Raw genomic sequence first — 19473 nt, forward strand, 5'->3', positions numbered from 1 at the left:
AGACCATTTGTTGTTTTTTACCTGTGTAAAGATAAGGCTTATTCATTACTAAGAGTGTGGCTGGATTATTTTTAATATTTGGGTAGCTTTGTCTATGAGTAGCATCTTCAGTTATCTATTCAAGTTTCAGAATTTACGACATTATGTATGCAGGAAATTTGTCCTCTCTATAGAACGTTGCATACATTAATTAGATGCATTAGAGGTTTTTACATCCTCTAAACTGTCAGAAACTGGACATTCCTTGAGACACGATAGACCTTATCTGATCCATTATAACAAGTATAATGTAAATATATCTTTTTTTATTAATTGGCAATGAGAGTTTCATCATATCCATTAAAATACTGAGACCGGTTAAATACACACACTGTAATACGTATACGTTTAAGTCCAGGAGTCCTCTACGATGTTGAATTTTTAATGTATCAGATATTGCTGATTCTCTGGTCCAAATTCACTCTGGAATTTGTCAGTCGAGTTCAACCTCTGCTCCTCACGCTATTGTAACAAACCTGTGGCCATTTAGGACACCTCGGTCTCTTAGAACATGGACAGCGGAGATAGAATTCTGATATTCTTGTTCCAAAAGCACAGGCTCTACTGCATGAACTGGAAATTAATCTCCTTTCTCCTTTCACTTTAGTGGTTATCTGTTAGTACAAAAAATAGGAGAGTTTTTATATTGTTTGAGCTGTCTTTTCCTTCTTTGGTGAATTTAAATCACTGTTCCACCTCTTGAATATGTAACTAGTAGCAGTGTATCGTATTCTTAGCTGTGCCCTTGGATGAGAGCATAGCTGTTAGTATTAATGTTTTATCTTCAAGTAAAGGTCCAAAGGTGCAAAAGAGCTTTGAGATCAGTCATTTCAACCTGGACATCAGCACTATTTTCTCTTTTGTAACGGGTGATAATCACTGATCTTATAATAAGTACATTTTTTTCTTACAAATATAAATGCCTTCTACTTTCTAGTCTACTCCATTTCTTATGCTCACTTTCATAGACTTACACACAGTATTTTCTTTGTTTGGGGATTTGAAGCTCAGCTCTTCCCAAATCTGTTAGATTAAGCCCAGAGTTTGCCAACAACTATTTTTAATTGAAAGAGCTTCTTTCTAGTCATTGGAGTTTGGAACCTTCCTAAATTTCATCTTGTAAATAACAAAATTCAGCTGAGTATATTATGTTATAAATAACTTCCTATACAAAGCAGCTTATTTTAGAGCACTATAAATGTGAATACTAGTAACTTCTCCAGGTGGTGGTTTAGTAAATGAACTGTAAAGTGTGAAAGATACATACTCCTCTGAGGGAAGATTTTATTGTTATGGTTAATGTATATGTGAAATTATTTTTGTGTGTTATGTAAGTGACCACAATACTTGCAGTTTCCGTTCAATAAGATTACATATATGAACTCAGCAGCACACGTTTTTCTCACCATATTTCCTTTTTTTAATGTAGTCCATAGGGGAAACACCAACCACCCCAAAGCACATAAAGGACAATAAAGAGAGCTTCTTCCCAGCAACTCCAACAACATTGCATCCCACGCCAGTGAATCCAGACACTGTGACTTCAGAAAACCTTCTAAAACTGAATGACCTTCAGTCCAAACCCAAGCCCTCTTCCTCTGCATCTTCTTCAGTGCCCCCACCACAGACTTCACACAAGGACATCGAGCCACATCAACGCCAGTGTGCAGACACTGCTCCCAGCATGTCTTACATTACACATGGTAAGTTTGCACCTAATGAAATATCTTGACCTTCTCTAATTGACTTGCCCAAGGCACATGGTAAGTAAGTGGAAGTATCCTGAATCCAAGTGAAATTTTTAACCACTAATCCATGTGCAAAAGAACACGAGAGGCCATGTGCAAAAGAACAACCTCAGGGCTGTTGCTACACTTCAAAGACGAAAGCGTTGCAGGGAGCACGGGACCAGTGGGGGACTCAAGCAGTCCCACACTGGCCCTGAGCTCCCCGCAGCATTTCATAGCAGCAGCACCATATGGAGCCCAGAGTCAGCTGGGGAATCCCCAGTTGGCCCTGCTTCACATGTCACTGTTGCTTTGAAGGACGGCATCCTCCCCACAACTCCTTTGCTGCCTCTTTCAGAAAGAGGAAGCAAGGTGGGGGGAAGTGACTAGTCAACTGGTGTGTTGATTATCCAATAAGTATTTACATATGATTGACATCCTTAGGAGGAAAACAGTGGTTAAAAGGGTTGGAATGTTAGAATTATAATGTTTGTAATCCTAATTTAGTTTGATTACATAGGGTAGAGATAAGAAGGGCAAAGACGCAATATATGTTCAGTTTAGAGTCCGTGGTTAGCATCAGAAGAAGATGTATTAGGGACCATTTTATATAGTTGCTATCCAAATAGTCCTATTGTGAAACTGTGCCTTAAATCTTAATCTAGCCTTGATGTGTCTAACCTCAATTATCCAAAATTATTATCTGAAACAAGGTCATGTAACTTGATGTCTGATAATTGCGGGAATTTTCAATGTACAGTAGACTTCCGATAATCCGACACCCTTGAGACCCAGGTGGTGCCGGATTATCAGAAATGCCACTCTGGCAGGGGCGGGTCTTATCAGAGGGGAAGCGGGGGAGGGAGCGGGGATGTGCCAAACCCTCCCTCCTGCTGCAGGGAGGCAGAGCCTGCGAGCGGTGGAAGAAGAGAGGCGGTGACAGGCAGGCAGCTGCATTCAGGACATTCTGGTCAGTTACAGTCACTCCGGCTGGATCCACAGCCTACACGCAGTTAATGTAACTTTCCTCTCTACTGCTGGGAGGAGGGGGGGCAGGGGAAGGTAAGGGTCGGTGGGAGAGGGGGAGGAGGAGAAGGGGGCGAGGGTGTGCCAAAGCAGCCACATTCAGGACGTTCTGGTCAGTTACAGTCACTCCGGCTGGATGCACAGCCAACACGCAGTTAATGTAACTTTCCTCTCTAATGCCAGGAGGAGGGGGGCAGAGGAAGGTAGGGGTCGGTGGGAGAGGGACCTCTGCCCCCCCCCCTCCCGGCAGTAGAGAGGAAAGTTACATTAACTGCGTGTCGGCTGTGGATCCAGCCGGAGTGACTGTAACTGACCAGAACGTCCTGAATGTGGCTGCTTTGGCACACCCTCGTCCCCTCCTCTTCCCCCTCCCCCTCTCCCACCAACCCCTACTCCCCCTCCTCCTGGCAGTAGAGAGGAAAGCTACATTAACTGCGTGTCGGCTGTAGATCCAGCCGCAGTTAATCAATTACTCTAACAACTTGAAGCAGCTGCCGGAGCACTTCCAGGTTGCAGTTGGTGCCGGACCATCAGGCGTACCGGACCACTGGATGCCGGACCACCGGAGTTTTACTGTAGTTATCTGAAATGAGTTTTCTCTTGCATTCAGATAATCAAAATTCTAGTTTGTAGAGTTTGAATATTTTACAAATTAGTATTTACTTTATAGTCATAATCATCAAAGATGCCTAAATTCCTTTTTTTCAGAAATGACTTGGGCCCTGTATGTACAGTAAAACCTATGTTGTCTGGTATGCTTGGGGAGTAGGGAGTTCTGGTTATCTAAAAATTCCAGTTATCTGTGGGTCCCATCAACCTAGGAAAAACCAATGGACAATAATAGTAAAACTCGTTTTTAATATTGGTAGTTTTGTAATGTGAGGCAGTTGGTCTCACATTTCTATTTTGAGTTAAAGATGATTAGTACTTCTTAAATAAAACATTGTTAACCTAATCATGGTAAATCAAACCAGGCCTGTGCGCCTGAAGATGAAACAGTTTTGTGGCTGGGGGTAATGCCGGTTAACAAAGTTTTCTGGTTAACAAAGTGCTAAATAACAAAGGTTTCACTGTATAAAGAAAATCTGCAAACTATTTTCAAATAGTAAAAGCCTGAGACAAACCTACAGGAACTTGGGTATTTACTGTTAAGAGTGAAAGCTCCTATATCCATCCAGGCACGGTAGGATAGAGTAAATGAGAATAGTGTTAAGGTAGTGTCAGGGAATTGGAGCTTACTCATTAAGAATCATCATCAATACTGTATGAGCTAGTCTCAGACTAGTTTGTGTAAAAGTAATTTTGCTTCGTGACTGAGTGTCTTTGTACAGTTGATGCACACACCCCTTATGCAATCGGCTTTGGCTGCTAAATGCACATAATCTTCCGAATACATCAGCAACAAAGAGCAAACCAGAGAGAAATCAATTTTCCCAATAAGCTAATCTCTCAGGATGAAATTGAAATTTAACATCCGCCACTAATAGTCACATTATAATCACCTCACTTTCCTTCTTGGCAAATCCTTTTGCAGTCAGATTTATCCAAAAATGGAATTATAAGGTATTATCATGGGATGACTTTCCAGGCTTGTTTAACAGGGAATAATTTAAGTAAGTTATAGTGTTCTCACTGAGCTAGAGGTAAGAATGACAATGCAAGTTAGCGCTCTCCTGTGCCATTGCTTTGCACAAAACTCATAAGCACTTCTGACATGCTTTCCTCTCTCTAATTTTTCAGGCCATTCTACAGTCGTTGGAACATTTATTTTAATCTTTTGACTCTCGAGGCCTTTTAGTGATTTGTGAAGCTTCTGATAGCTTCTTTCATGATTTTTATACATCTTCCGGTGGTGGGAAAGAGGTGGGTTAGCTATCAAAAGTATTGCCCTGAAGTCTCCTGTCTGAAGATCAAGAGTCTTTCTCTGTGTGGCTCTCATTTCAGTGCTGAATGCATGTATCATATCCGGCTGTCTGGATCTCAAACCCACCTACCAGATTGTTTCTCTAGCTGGGAGAGACTCCAATTACTGCTCAGTCCTTTGCTTCTTTTTTCTTTTTACTCTTTTCTCGAGCCACACCCATCTTTTTAAAAAAATTATTGCTAAATTCAAGTTTTACCCTTTCTTTTTGCTCTTTTCCTCTAGAAGTTCTCTTTTTCTTTGTAAAGACTCTCCTCTTCCTCATTTTCCAAGTAATATTTTTAAATTTTCATTCATTTTCCTTCCTGCCTTTCCTTTTAGTAGCCATTTTCAAACCCCCGTCATCTCTGTCCATCTCAGAAGATTCCCTGTCCCTAAGCACTAGCTACTGTAATCCTTCATTACTTCATTGAGTAAACAACGGTTTTCCAAGCAGTGTTGGTGTTCTGCCAGTCTTTCCCCATATAAACAGTTTAATGAGATATTGGAACTCGTGTACAGCAGCCAGCACAGAAACTACAGCATGATGAAGTCCAATGACCAGGTGCTAATGATCACATGGAAACTTCCTCCATTTAGACATAAATTCATATGGAGCTGCCAGCCTTTTTAGCTCAGCTCAGAATTGACTCAGGGGAGAGCTGTAAAATAGGTCAAGTAGGATAAACCTTCTCCAGCTCTCTCACAATATCAATAGCTGTACTGTTCCACAGCTCTGAAAATCTTACAAGTATGGTTGCTTTTTCCTTAGATGGTCTCCTGCCCTCTGCCCCCTCATTTCTTAATCTAGTGATGACTATTATAAGAAGTGGTCAGGAAAGTACCAAGACAGGTCCAGGCAGGAGGTGCAGGAGAGTCTTTCCACATCTTGATTTATTCAGAAGTGAGGATGACTATGTTTGAAACCAGTATTGCACTAAAGCAGCATATAAAATGGAGGGTGGCAGAATGGGTCCCAACCTGCTACATAAATGCTGAAATTTTTAAAGAACATTAAAGTATAAAAAATAAAAGGTTAAGATTTTAACTGGTGAGAATCTTCTGATTATTATGATTCGTTTGACATGTCCCCTCCCCTTTCTTTTTTTCTTCTCCTCACCTTAAATAGCCACACCCACCACTTCCCAAGAGCAGCAGTTCACCAACATTGTACTTTGGTCTCCATTCCTTCAGAAAGGAATTGCAATGGAGGAGAGTTGGGTCCCTCTGGTGAGACTAGAGCAGAATGCAATGCAGACTAAGATTTAATCACCTGCCATCAGTTGCCGTATTTTTACCTCTGCCATCTGTTATGGTAACGGTACTCAGAGCTTTATCACTTTTGACTTCCAAATACATTCAATTGTTTTAATTTGCCATGATTCATTTTTCCTGAAACTTGTAAATGACACCTTTACTTACATGAAAAACAGATTTTTATCAAACATTGAAGCTGAGACATGATCCTTCCAAAGCTAGGAAATTCTGAGTTAAGGCAAATACTACAACCTTAGTGTCTGTAGTGTCTTAAGTATTGCAGCATACATTTTGTGTAAATATCCTGCTTTGATCCCAAATATTTGCAATATCTGGACACAATGGAATAAGTTAAGAATATACAGGCAGTCCCCGAGTTACGCGGATCCGACTTATGTCGGATCCGCAGTTACCAACAGGGATTTCTCGCCCCGGAGAACTAGAGCAACGGGACGCCTGGTCCCACCGCCCGCCTTCTCCGGGGCGAGAAAAGCAGACCAGGGAGACGGGAGCAAAGCGGCGGAGCACCGGGGGCCGGACCCGCGGCCGCTTCCAGATCAGCTGGAAGCGGCGTGGGTCCTGCCGGGTGCTCCGCCGCTTTGTTCAGCGTCTCCCTGGTCTGCAGACCAGGGAGACGCTGAGCAAAGCCGCGGAGGACCCGGGCCGGACCGCGGCGCTGATCTGGAAGCGCCACGGTTCGGCCCGGGTCCTCTGCAGCTTTGCTCCACGTCTCCCTGGTCTGCTGGGGGGGCGGGGACGCAGCTAGTGCCCTCCCAGAAGACCAGGGAGACGTGGAGCAAAGCCGGGGGCCTGTGGTAGAACTGGTGGGGCGCTGCCGGTTGGTCCCGCAGCACCGCTCCTTGGCGCTACTGGACCAACCCGGCAGCACCCCAGCTGCTCTGCCCCAGGTGTCCTGATTCAGCTGCTGATCAGTTTCAGCAGTGGCTGAATCAGGATGCCTGGGGCAGAGCAGTTCGGGTGCTGCTGGGTTGGTCCAGTAGCTCTGAGGAGCGGCCGCGCTACTGGACCAAGCCAGCAGCACCCGAGCTGCTCTGCCCCAGGCGTCCCGAAGTCAGCCACTGCTGAAACTGACCAGCGGCTGACTACAGGAAGCCCGAGGCAGAGTTGCTCTGCCCTGGGCTTCCTGGAATCAGCTGCTGATCAGTTTCAGCAGCAGCTGACTTGGGGACGCCTGGTGTTCTTACCTTGAATCTGTATATAAGTGGAACTGGTGTCCAGATTCAGTGGCTGTTGAAACTGATCAGTTTCAGCAGCGGCTGATGCCAGTTCCGACTTACATACAGATTCAACTTAAGAACAAACCTACAGTCCCTATCTTGTACGTAACCCGGGGACTGCCTGTACTGATTTTCCTGTACAAGTACATAAGCACTATCTGTTGAAATATAATAAATGAGATACTGTGGTGGTTGAAGAAGGCTGTGTAGAGCCCACAAGGTTGAGTGACATTTTGATAATAGCTATACAACAAAAATGGGCAGAAATAGTTATCTCAAAGGGAGAAGGTCAAAATAAAGGTGATTGTAGGATGGGAGGTTTTTGATATATGTTAAGACAGTATTTAATATGGCAGGGTGTAAAATTTTCCTGCCCTACTTCAGAGACACGGCAAGTATCATGTTATGATGGATTAATTTACACCCTAGACATCACCGAGAGAATCATGATGGGCATTTGCTCTTCCATCTCTAGAGTTCTCAGAGAGTTATCTCAATTTTTCATTTTTTTTCCCTCCCATTTCTTTTTTTTCCCCAATTCAAATTATATAAGAATGGCCATACTGGGTTAGACCATAGGTCCATCCAGCCCAGTATCCTGTCTGCCGACAGTGGCCAATGCCAGGTGTCCTAGAGGGAGTGAACCGAACAGGTCATGATCAAGTGATCTCTCTCCTGCCATCTATCTCCACCCCATGACAGAGGCCAGGGACACAATTCCTTAACCATCTTGGCTAATAGCCATTAATGGACTTAACCTCCATGAATTTGTCTAGTTCTCTTTTAAGCCCTTTTATAGTTCTAGCCTTCACAACTTCCTCAGGCAAGGAGTTCCACAGATTGCGTATGCGCTGTGTGAAGAAGAACTTCCTTTTATTTGTTTTAAACCTGCTGCCCATTAGTTGCATTTGGTGGCCCCTCAGTTCTTATATGATGGGAACAAGTAAATAAATCACTTTTCCTTATTCACTTTCTCCACACCACTCATGATTTTATAGACCTCTATCATATCCCCCCTTAGTCTCCTCTTTTCCAAGATGAAAAGTTCTAGTCTCTTTAATCTCTCCTCATATGGGACCCGTTCCAAATCCCTAATCATTTTTGCTACCATTCTCTGAACTTTTTCTAATGCCACTATATCTTTTTTGAGATGAGGAGACCACTTCTGTACGCAGTATTCAAGATGTGGGCGTACTATAGATTTATATAAGAGCAATAAGATATTCTCTGTCTTACTCTCTATTCCTTTTTTAATGATTCCTGAAAAAACCACAAGGAAAGATTGTGAAACTAAAATGCCAGATGTTTATAGAAGACACCTAGCTCTACATTGCCTTCATATCAGATACAAATAGCACCTTTACCCAGCTTTCCTGGGTTGGCTGAGTTCAGCAGTTGTGTGCACAGCGCTGATTGAAGCTGAAGCTTAAAATACTGAAGTGATGCAACTGGAGTGGGAAGTAGTTCTGGGTATGTCTACACTACCCTGCTAGTTGGAACTAGCGGGGGTAATGTAGTCATCCGCAATTGCAAATGAAGTCCAGGATTTGAATTTCCCGGGCTTCATTTGCATGAAGCCGGCCGGCGCCATTTTTAAATGCCAGCTAGTTCGAACCCCGTGCTGCGCGGCTACACGCGGCACGGAGTAGCTAGTTCGGATTAGACTTCTAATCCAAACTAGCTGTACTCCTCATTCCAAGGTGGAATCCAAACTCAATCCAGCAGAAGAGTCTGTCTTGTCCCGGGGTCTCTCTTTCTGCCCCACGTCCCCCACAAACTGGATACAATTTTGTGGTGACCTTGAGGCTTTTTTTCGCTGCCTCCACCTCCGAGAATATTTCCAAACCACCAATGAACATCAATCTGACCTACCAGATCCCCCCTATCAACACCAAAGGAAAAATAATTCTATATGGACTCCCCCTGACGGTCGGAATTACAATCTGGATTTCTATATACTAAGTTTCCGCAACAACGCACAGACTGACATTATTCGCAGACAACAAGCAACACACAATCTTAGCCGCGCTGAACACCATGCCATCCAGAGTCTCAAAAACAGCCTGGACATTATAATCAAACCAGCTGACAAAGGGGGTGCTGTGGTCACTATGAATAAGGCCGACTAATATCCAGGAGGCAACCAGACAACTCTCGAATACCACATTTTACATACCTCTCCCCTCTGATCCCACCTTGGAATACCAAAAGAAACTACACTGTCTCCTTAAAAGCCTCCCCACAGCTACTCGGGAACAAATCCACACAGGAACACCTTCTGACCCCCGACCAGGATTGTTCTATCTGCTTCCCAAGATCCATAAACCTGGGCACCCCGGACGTCCCATCATCTCTGGTATTGGCACGCTCACTACTGGTCTATCCAGCAATGTAGACTCTCTTCTCAAACCCTTCGCAACCAACACCCCCAGCTATCTCCGAGACACTACTGACTTCCTAAGGAAACTACAAAACATCGATAACCTCCCCAATAACACCATCCTTGCCACCATGGACGTAGAAGCTCTATATACCAACATCCCACATGAAGACGGATTACAAGCAATTAGAAACACTATCCCAGAGGACACTACTGCCAACCTGATAGCAGACCTATGTAACTTTGTTCTCACCCACAATTATTTCCAGTTTGAGAACAACTTATACCTCCAGATCAGCGGCACAGCCATGGGTACACGCATGGCCCCACAGTATGCTAACATCTTTATGGCTGACCTAGAACAACGTTTCCTCAACTCCCGTCCCCTTTCACCTCTTCTCTACCTATGGTACATCGATGACATCTTTATGATCTGGACGCATGGCCAAGAAACACTGGAGATATTCCACAGAGATTTCAACAACCTACACCTCACCGTCAACCTCAGCCTGGACCATTCTACACCAGAGATCCACTTCCTGGACACCACAGTACAAATCAACAATGGAAAATTAGACACCACTCTCTACAGAAAACCTACCGACTCATACAGTTACCTACATGCTTCCAGCTCCCATCCAGAACACACCCCACAATCCATCGTCTATAGCCAAGCCCTTCGATACAACTGCATCTGCTCTAATCCCACTGACAGAGACCAGAAGCTTCAGGATCTCTACCAAGCATTTATAAACCTCAACTACCCACCCGGAGAAATAAAAAAGCAAATTGAAAGAGCCAGACGAATACCTAGAAACCATCTACTTCAAGACAGACCCAAGAAAACCAACAATAGAACACCACTTGTCATCACCTACAACCCCCAACTTAAACCTGTCCAACACATTATCAATAAACTACAACCTATACTGGAACAGGATACCATACTCCAAGAGGCTCTGGGAGACAGACCCATAGTCTCCTATAGACAACCACCTAACCTCAAGATGACTCTTACCAACAACCACAGGACATACCACACTAATACCAACCCTGGTACCTTCCCTTGCAACAAACCCCGTTGCCAGCTTTGTCCACATATTCATTCTGCTGATACCCTTATTGGACCTAACCAAGTGAGTTATAAGATCAAGAACACATATTCCTGCGCATCCAGAAATATAATTTATGCTATCATGTGCCGAAAGTGTCCGTCTGCTATGTACATTGGACAAACAGCTCAGACACTTCGCCAAAGGATTAATGCCCACAAAACAGATATCAGACAAGATCACAAAGAAAAAACAGTTTCTTGCCATTTTAACCAGAAAGGACACTCTCTCAATGACTTAACCACCTGCATTCTGCTACAAAGACCTTTTACATCTGCACTTGAAAGGGAATCCTCTGAACTGTCATTCATGTTAAAATTCGACACTCTCCGAGAAGGAATGAACAAAGACTCTAACTATCTTACCCATTACCAAGATAGCTTCCCCAATTATCACCTCTAATACCATTAGCTCACAGACGTCCCACTCTCCCCACCTCTAATATCATCAATTCACAGACACTTACCTTACCCCCGCATCCCCCTCCTGTTCTGAAATGTGATTTGTCCTTTTCATGTGTGTTCATTTTTTTTAATTGTATCCTTTGGTATATATGGCTGTGACTATTTTCTTCCACTATTTGATCTGAGAAAGTGGGTCTGGCCCACAAAAGCTCATCATCTAATAAACCATCTTGTTAGTCTTTAAAGTGCTACATTGTCCTGCATTTTGCTTCAGCTACCCCAGACTAACATGGCTACATTTCTATCTTTTTGTTTTTAAGCATCGAAATCATTCTTTTTTTATCTGTGACTGATTAGATGGCACCCCAATTCTAATTTGTTTGGGTTTAGCCATACAGATCAACAGCAACATGTGGGTTCGCTTATTGCAATTTTCTATACCCACAGACAAAATGTCAACCTTTATATAAGCTGTAGTTAGCTCAGAATACAGCAGTCCATCTGCTCTCCAGCACAGAATGCCAAGATCACATGATCCTATTGCTCTCTTCTTTTCCAAATTCTGAATTAAATTTGAGATTTCAGTCCATCTTGGGACTGGACTACGTTAACTGGGGGACTTCCTTAATCCTGTGTGATCAGTGATCTGCACTGACAGCTATGTTCCACTGGAAAATGGAAGTGCCAGACCTAAGAATGGTACATGGTACACAGAAAATGGAGCTTTCTCGGTGACTGGCCAGAAAAACTGAAACTTGCTCCTGGACAAGATCTAGTATGACCATGAATCTTTGTCTCCTTCTGAGTGAAGTGCAAAACCCAAGCTTTCTCACAACATCATGGGTTTCTTTTATGCCTTCTGCTTTCTAGGGACTTGACTCCCTTTATTTCTTTTTTAAACATGTGATGTTATTTTGGGTAAGCTCTACCAAAGAGGTGGGCTTGGCATTTCATTCTGAAGCTGCTGAGGTTCATTTTAGTAAGAGCTCTTTCAGGCGAGAATTTCAGCATCTCATCTTAAATCTTATTATTTTTATAACCCCTTATGTCTTTTTCTTGTTGTCTTCTCCCCCTCGTTTACTTCCATTTGCCATCTCTCCCTCCTTTATTTCTCTTATTCTCTTGACCACTTTTTTTTTGGTTTTCCTGAGCTTTCATCTCCATTTTAATAAGGTTTTCTGAAATAGGGCAAGCAGTGTGGTATCTGTTAGTTGTATACTCCAGGCTGAGATTTTACAGTGGATGGATTTGCTAGAAGGAATGAACCAAGAGCCAGTTACAGATGGTCTATGTTTTCTCTTTTCTGATCTCTTGCTACATGAGTCGCCTAAGGTTGGCCTTGGTATACTCACTTCCTCTTGTCTCATTCATTACAATCTATGTCTTTCATGCAGATTTTTTTTTCTGTCTTCACCACAGGTGCACTTTGAGAACAACGTCACTTTCGATTATCACTGAAGTCTTTCCTGTTTGTGAAGGATCTCTTAATTCATTTTTGCCTCACTTTAGTTCAAGCTGGTCACTTGATTGGATACATTTTTTCATAAGAACCTTAGAATAGCTGCAGTGGGTCAGACCAATATCCTGTCTTCCAACAGTGGCCAATGTCAGTTACCCCACAGGGAATGAACAGAACCAGAAAGCATCATCCTATTGCCCTTAACCAAGTTCTAATAGAGTCTAGAGACACCATTCCTGACTAATAGCCATTTATGGACCTATCCTCCAAGAATTTATCTAGCTCTTTTTTGAACCCTGTTATATTCTTAGACTTCACAGCATTCTCTGGCAAGGAGTTCCACAGATTGACTGTGCGCTGCATGAAGAAAAACTTCCTTTTGTTTGCTTTAAACCTGATACCTGTTAATTTCATTTGGCGACCACTAGTTCTTGTGTTCTCCCTAATCTTCACAATATACCCATTTAAGATACAGCAGATAAGAGTTAGGTAGCTAGCATGACACATTAATGCCAAAAACATTTCAGTCCACATAGTGGCTTTACTCCCTTTCTTTTTTCTGTTAGCTACTAATTGAATTCTACATGTATGATCTATATTACAAACTCTTAGTCACCAGGATCCCTTTATAGAATTAATCCTGTGTGTGAGATCCATTATGTATATGTATACATGCAATTAAAACAACAAGGATAGACCTACAGTATGCAAAATTATGATTAGAGATATTGGAATATATCTTCCTGACACAGTGTGATCTTCTAAGAAGAGCTGATAGTGAGACAATGTATATGGACTTTTGACTGTACACACATTTCAAATTTATACTGTGGGATTTTCAGTTGTTGGGCACCTCTTTTATGTGTTCAAAATTGCAAGCATGCATGTATGTTAATCTTTGCATGCAGTCTTTAAATGGTGTAAACCATTGTTCATAGAAAGGTTAACAATTGCAAAATACATTGAGATTAATGGAGTTTTTGAGTGCAGAAGCTAACTTACCTGCACATTGCAAATGAAATAAAAATTGCACATACAAGTGATAGAAATTGTAGTAGGTATGATCACCTGCATGTCCACCCAAGTGAAAGATGAATATAAGCCCAGCTGAAGATCTACGCCACAGCTATTGCGTAACTTATATAAAGCTTTAAAGCTTGAACCGTTCACAGGTCTAATCTTTACTGTGTATAATTGGCTCAGGGATCAAGAAGGATGATATATTGTCAGACAAGGGAGAGACCTGCCACTTTTGCCAGGCAGGTATTCCATTCAAACAACAGATTAACATACACAGTATTCATCAGCAATGGACTATAAATGAAAAACTGCTGCTGTTCTCTAACAGCACTGTGTTCTTTCCAAGTTATTGACTCCTGCTGAGTCAGATCTTAAGACACTAAAATCAATGACCTTACTGGTTTTTAACTAGCACTGTGAAGAATTTATGGGACTGAACAACAAACTTTAGACTTCAAAAGATATTTAGAAACAGATTTTAAAGTTTAATAAAGGGGATTTTGGGAACAAAACATTATTTTTTAGGGCTTTCCTTTTCCCCCCCATGAGTTTTGCAGTACTGATAGAACTGGAGTTAGACACTTTCACTTTTCAATTAGGGTGCATCTACACAGCAGAGCATAATTTGAAATAAGCAGCGCAAGTTGAGCTACATCAATTGTGTATCATGATTCGAAATAGCTTATTTCGAAATAGGGATCATCCACGCAGCACTTATTTTGACGTAGAGCACTCTTCCTCTGAATTCCCTTACTCCTCATACAGTGAGGGTTACAGGAGTCGGAGTAAGAAGTCCTCCAGCTTGACAGTATTTGACGTTATTTCAAAATAACTGCCCGCTGTGCAGATGTGGACTAAGTTATTTTGAAGTAATGCTAGTTATTTCAAAATAATGTTGCTATGTAAATGTACCCTTACTACAATTGCCAGATGGTTTAACAAAAAATACCGAACATCTCCACCTTCCCTACTCCCGCCAAAAATAAATAAATAAAAGCACCTGGGGGAAAAACCGGGAGTCCAAAGTTGTTAAGCAAAAAAAGAAAGGGGGGGAGCCAAAGTTGTTAATCAGTCCTTCTAGTTTGGGACCACACACTAACCACCAATGCACCCACCCCTCCCCGTGAGCCAGTCTCCCCATTCCAATGCACTCATCCCTGCCTCAGAACCAGGCCCCCCTAGCAGCACCCCATCTCAGTGCACTCCCCCTGAGGCAGGCATCCCCAGTGTCGGGAGCCCCCGCTCCAATCAAATCTCCCTCCCCATTTCAATGCACTCACCCCCGCAGAGCCAGGCACAGAGGAACAATCTGACTTTTAAAGTGGCTGCTCCTGACACCCGGCCCAGCTCTCTCGGCTCACATTGTAGAGGGGGAGGCATCACATGGTCAGCTCCTGGTCTCTGCTGGTCACATGGGCCAGAGCAGCGTGCACTCCACTCCCAGCCCAGCGCCCTCCTGGCGTGGCACCCAGCAACTGCCCCCCTTCTGCTTCCTCCTTTGCTAGACTTTGCCACTGCCCTCAATCCCCCACCAGATGCAGCAAGGGAAATTTGTCCCCACTGGGCTTCCGTCCCAGGGAAACAGGAAATACCAGACATTGCACATGTCCAGTATTTCCTGGTTTTTTTACCGGACAGAGCCCACAAATACCGAACTGTCCGTGTGAAAACCAGACATCTGGCAACCCTAACCCTTACAGTGCAGTATTCTCTTCACCATGGTTATCTGAGAATCTTTCCTTACATTAGACCACATAACTTTGCTCCAAAACTTTTTGCTCCAGGATTTTGTGAAATGTGCTTTTTGCTTCATTGTTAGATCTGGTTTCTTGCATGTTGCACTTCCATTCAGATATTCATTACTTTTATTTTGTGTCACAATTTGTGCACTGATATTGGTAACAATATGTTTTAAGCCCTCTTCTAACTTCCACACTCTACCTTTTTTTTTTCTCTTCATCTGCTCCAGTTTAACTTTCTCTGCACTGTGTATTTATGTGGATCTTCATGCTAAAGACCTAGAATGCTAGAGATACAAAAGCCCTGTTAATTCATCTCATCCATTTCCCTGAAGCAGGCACAATATTATTCCCTTTAGAGAGGCAGCATAGACTAAACTAAGTACAATACCGTCAGCCAGAAATACCAAAATGCTAATCCTACCTCCGTGACTTGCTTGCTGTGTAGTCTAGGACATATTCCTTAACTCTTTATGGAGCATTTAATTCCCCTCCCTTTTATAGGCATGAAGCTCCCCACTCTTCAGGCTAAGGATAGGAAGGATGCAGAAAGCTTTTCGGTAGAGTCCATGCCTTTATGCACTAGCACACCTCTTTGAAGGCTTTCTGAGCACTTAAAAAAAGGGGGATGGGGTATGGCGTTTGGAGCAGAGAGTTTGGCCCCATGTCTATGCCCCTGCTGAAAAATGGAGATTACAGAACTTACCAGCCTTGCGTGGTGAATTAAGGTTTGATTCTGCAACTCTTTGCTTGAGCTGAGAGTAGTACTTACGTGCAATTAAACGCATTGAGGTCACTGAGACCAAATCATGTGAGTACTATTCAGTGTTAGTAAGGATTGCAGAATACTTTAGACACAGTCAAAACGTTTTTATGATATAAAGTACGATAGGACTGTTTATTACTATTATATTTTTCTAGGAATTCCTTCCTTTCATAATACAATACTTGTAGGGATTTTTGTATTGCCTACTTAAGCACTTGATGTTCTTCGCTATGGTTTCTCCCAGTCATGCCTTTTTGAAACCAAGGTGTGAATCTGTTTTGGAATTTAGCTTCAGAGCTCAGCTCTTTTGTCTGTCCTTTGATGAGGTATTTTGCCCTTTGTCTTCACTCTTAATTCTTAATATGCCTTAATAGTTGCTGCCCTTGAACAGCTGGAAAGCAGCAGTTTAAGGTGTTAATCATATTATCCAGTCTGTTTTTCTCAATAAATAAAGGCAGGTGTTTGATTCTGATTAAAACATTAACAACATAATGTTGGGCTCTTGTAATACCTGTCAGTACAAGGAAATTAAATGACACTGTGCAGAGCAGAAAGAGAGCAGAACAGCAGTTTGACTTACAGGCCCTCTGCTTGTAAACTTTCTGTGCATCTGTAAAATGCAGGGAGAATATTTGCCATTTTTTCATTGTATACATGTTAGATTTGCAAAATAACCTGTGATATTTGTATATATGATGTTCACTGGCAGTGTGTGATATATCTGTAGTTGTAGATCTGTATGTATATAATGTGTTCTCTGAAGAGAGGCAGTGAGAGAGAATATTAACTATAATGAAGTCATGAACCCAGGCGCCCGCTATAGGCATCTGCAAACACTGGTTACCCTGGCAACAAGTGGAAAGAGGTTGGAGAGGAAAGCTGGAGTAGGTTGTTGCACTGAATTGTTTTCAGCTTGTTTCTTCCTCACTAGAGCAGGGAGATGTTGAAAGGTATGATGTGCCTCTTTCTATTGTATATATTGTATTATGTGTAATAGAGAGTTTTGGGAAGGGGTACGCTAATTTTTATCTTATTCAGCTCCATTTTGCTCAGACAGCCATGAACTTTTCTACTTAAATATTGATATACATCTTCTGTGTTGCAGATCTTTGTTTCCCTTTGGGCTTACTATTTGCAAGTTGCACTATAGGGTTTGAGTGCCAAATAAATCTCTAAAGTAAAGTGTCGCATCTTCTGCCTGGGGACATGTCCTCAAAAACTGATTTTATTCTAAAGCTGTGTTTGGGGAACTAACATCTGAAAATCTGCCAGGCTGGTGCCTGTACTGTGTGATATAGAAAGATGTAGTTGAACAGGGCTAAAAATGATCTTCTGAACACTTCCAGAATATGCTTTATCGATTTCTTCATGCTGTTGTGCTGATGCAGAATACTGTCGCTCATGACTTAGTGGAGTCCTTGCCTCCCTGGGGAAAGTTTTTATAAGCAGAACTAGGACATTATGTTCGTCAGGGCTGTAACACTGTCTTCCGCAAAGGCAAGTATTGGGATATTTTCTTCAGAATCTGTTTTAGAAGAATGAGAAAAAATTTAATTGTGTGTCTTTTTTTTTAATATCCATCAGTCTCTTGCTTTTTCTGTCCAAAGAGAAGAAATACAATGAATAACTCCATATTATATTGAATATTATGACAGGGACATTTGTATGTGTACACACCCATGTTCAGTAAGATCACAGGTTAAGTGAGTTTTTGGTATTTTGTAAATTCAGTTTTTAAACTTTAAAAAAAATGTGATTCAAGTAACCATGGTTCAAAACAGCGTCATGAGGAGCCTTAGCCAATATAGGGGCATTTAACACATCTGAGAATGAATTTATTGAATGATTAATTTGATGTTGGCTTCTCTTACTGATAGTTTGGACCATTCGCAACAATATTGCATTAATAATTGCTGTTTCCAGAAAGATCACAATGAAAATTCTTGTGGTGGTATCAGCTTTATGTCCTTTCATTTGTATTCTCTTAAGAGTTAAAAGGAGCTGATAAATTTAATTTAATTTTATGCAAGTGATCTCTAATCTCATTCTATGAAATTAGATATACAAGACAAATACAAAAAAAATAATAAAGCAGATTATTGAATATGGAATGGGTACATGAATAGACTAGGTATATTTCAAGCTTGGAGCATTAGGCTAAAATTTTCACAGAAGACCCAATCAGTAAGGTCACATGACACATTCTAGCTAGAATTAAAATCTAGCAAGCCAGTCGAAATAGTGAGATACCTTATAATCAAACAAAACAAATCATCAGCATTAAAGGATAAGTATTCTGTCATTAAGCAATAACACAAATCTCAGCTCTTAATATGAATAAGGGGTAAACTTAAATTGGATACAGAACTATTGAGTTCATACACACCATCTATATGTTTTGTTAGTCTGTAAAGTGCTACCAGACCACTTGTTATTTTTTAAGTTTGAGTCCTTGTAACAGAAGATGGCAAACCTAGGTGAATATAAAGAACACTTTATATTTATCCCAATTCTTAAAATCAATAATCTGAGAAGTTGCAGCAGCAAGATAGGTTTTGATAGCAATGCTGTTGTATGGGATAGTGCCCTGAAATCATCATTGACCTGCTTGTCTCTTGGGAAGGGTGCAATGTTCCTTCCTCTACCCCAGAGTCAGAAGAGGGTTTTTTTTCCCAAAAAATGTTTGATTCTGTAGGTCTACAGTGTCTAGCCCACAGTTTATACTTAGGGGCCAGCAGCATGTGGAGCATTTGTACTGGCTTCAGTCCACTTTAGGGCTGTTATTCTTTTGCTGTACAGCCTCTGGTAGTCACAATTGTTATGACAACAGGTGTAAGTAGAGAAAATCCAAATTAGAAAGTTTGGGAAATATTAACCCAGATAGACTGTTATTCTTAAACCAAAAGAGATGAATTGTGTTTCTTCAAGATCCCTGTAGTTTAAGTAGTCCATTTTGGTATTGTTTCAGGTTCTTCTGATCTGTTCACACAAAGCATATTTATATCTGGCTCTTCTCAAATATATTGTTGTTATCTTTGTTATAGGTTGTACATCACTTTTGTTTTATTGTTCTATGCACCCTGATATTGGGTAACATGTAGAAGAAGAGTTCTGCGTAGCTCAAATGCTTGTCTATCACCAATGGCAGTTGGTCCATAAAAGGTATTACCTTCCCCACCTTATCTGGCTAATATTCTGGAAACAACATGGCTACTCTAACTCTGCAGAAAGCATAATACAGGAAGAACTATGGAGTAGTTCTGATATCAGTGGGAAGCATATGCTGATGATGCAAATAACATCATAGTATACATTCTAATTATGTTTCACTTGACATTTGAATGTTGGTGTGCTAGACTTGTTATAGAATTTCCTGTCAGCAAAGTTTTCAGTTCACAGACTTGTA

At 41.7% G+C, this 19473-nt stretch overlaps 1 protein-coding gene across 5 annotated transcripts in view; it reads left to right on the forward strand.

Annotated features, from left to right (window-relative positions):
* Positions 1 to 19473, forward strand: part of CABIN1 (calcineurin binding protein 1) — a 257070-nt gene that overhangs the window by 231279 nt on the left and 6318 nt on the right. For all 5 annotated transcript variants that reach the window (XM_089775176.1, XM_075897954.2, XM_075897952.2 and 2 more), the window contains exon 34: positions 1469 to 1742. In XM_089775176.1, coding sequence (XP_089631302.1) covers positions 1469 to 1742 — 274 coding nt within the window. The remainder of the gene's footprint in view (positions 1 to 1468; positions 1743 to 19473) is intronic.

The sequence above is a fragment of the Pelodiscus sinensis genome, chromosome Z (genome assembly GCF_052426305.1).
Source record: "Pelodiscus sinensis isolate ZL-2025 chromosome Z, ASM5242630v1, whole genome shotgun sequence".
Taxonomy (NCBI): Eukaryota; Metazoa; Chordata; order Testudines; family Trionychidae; genus Pelodiscus; species Pelodiscus sinensis.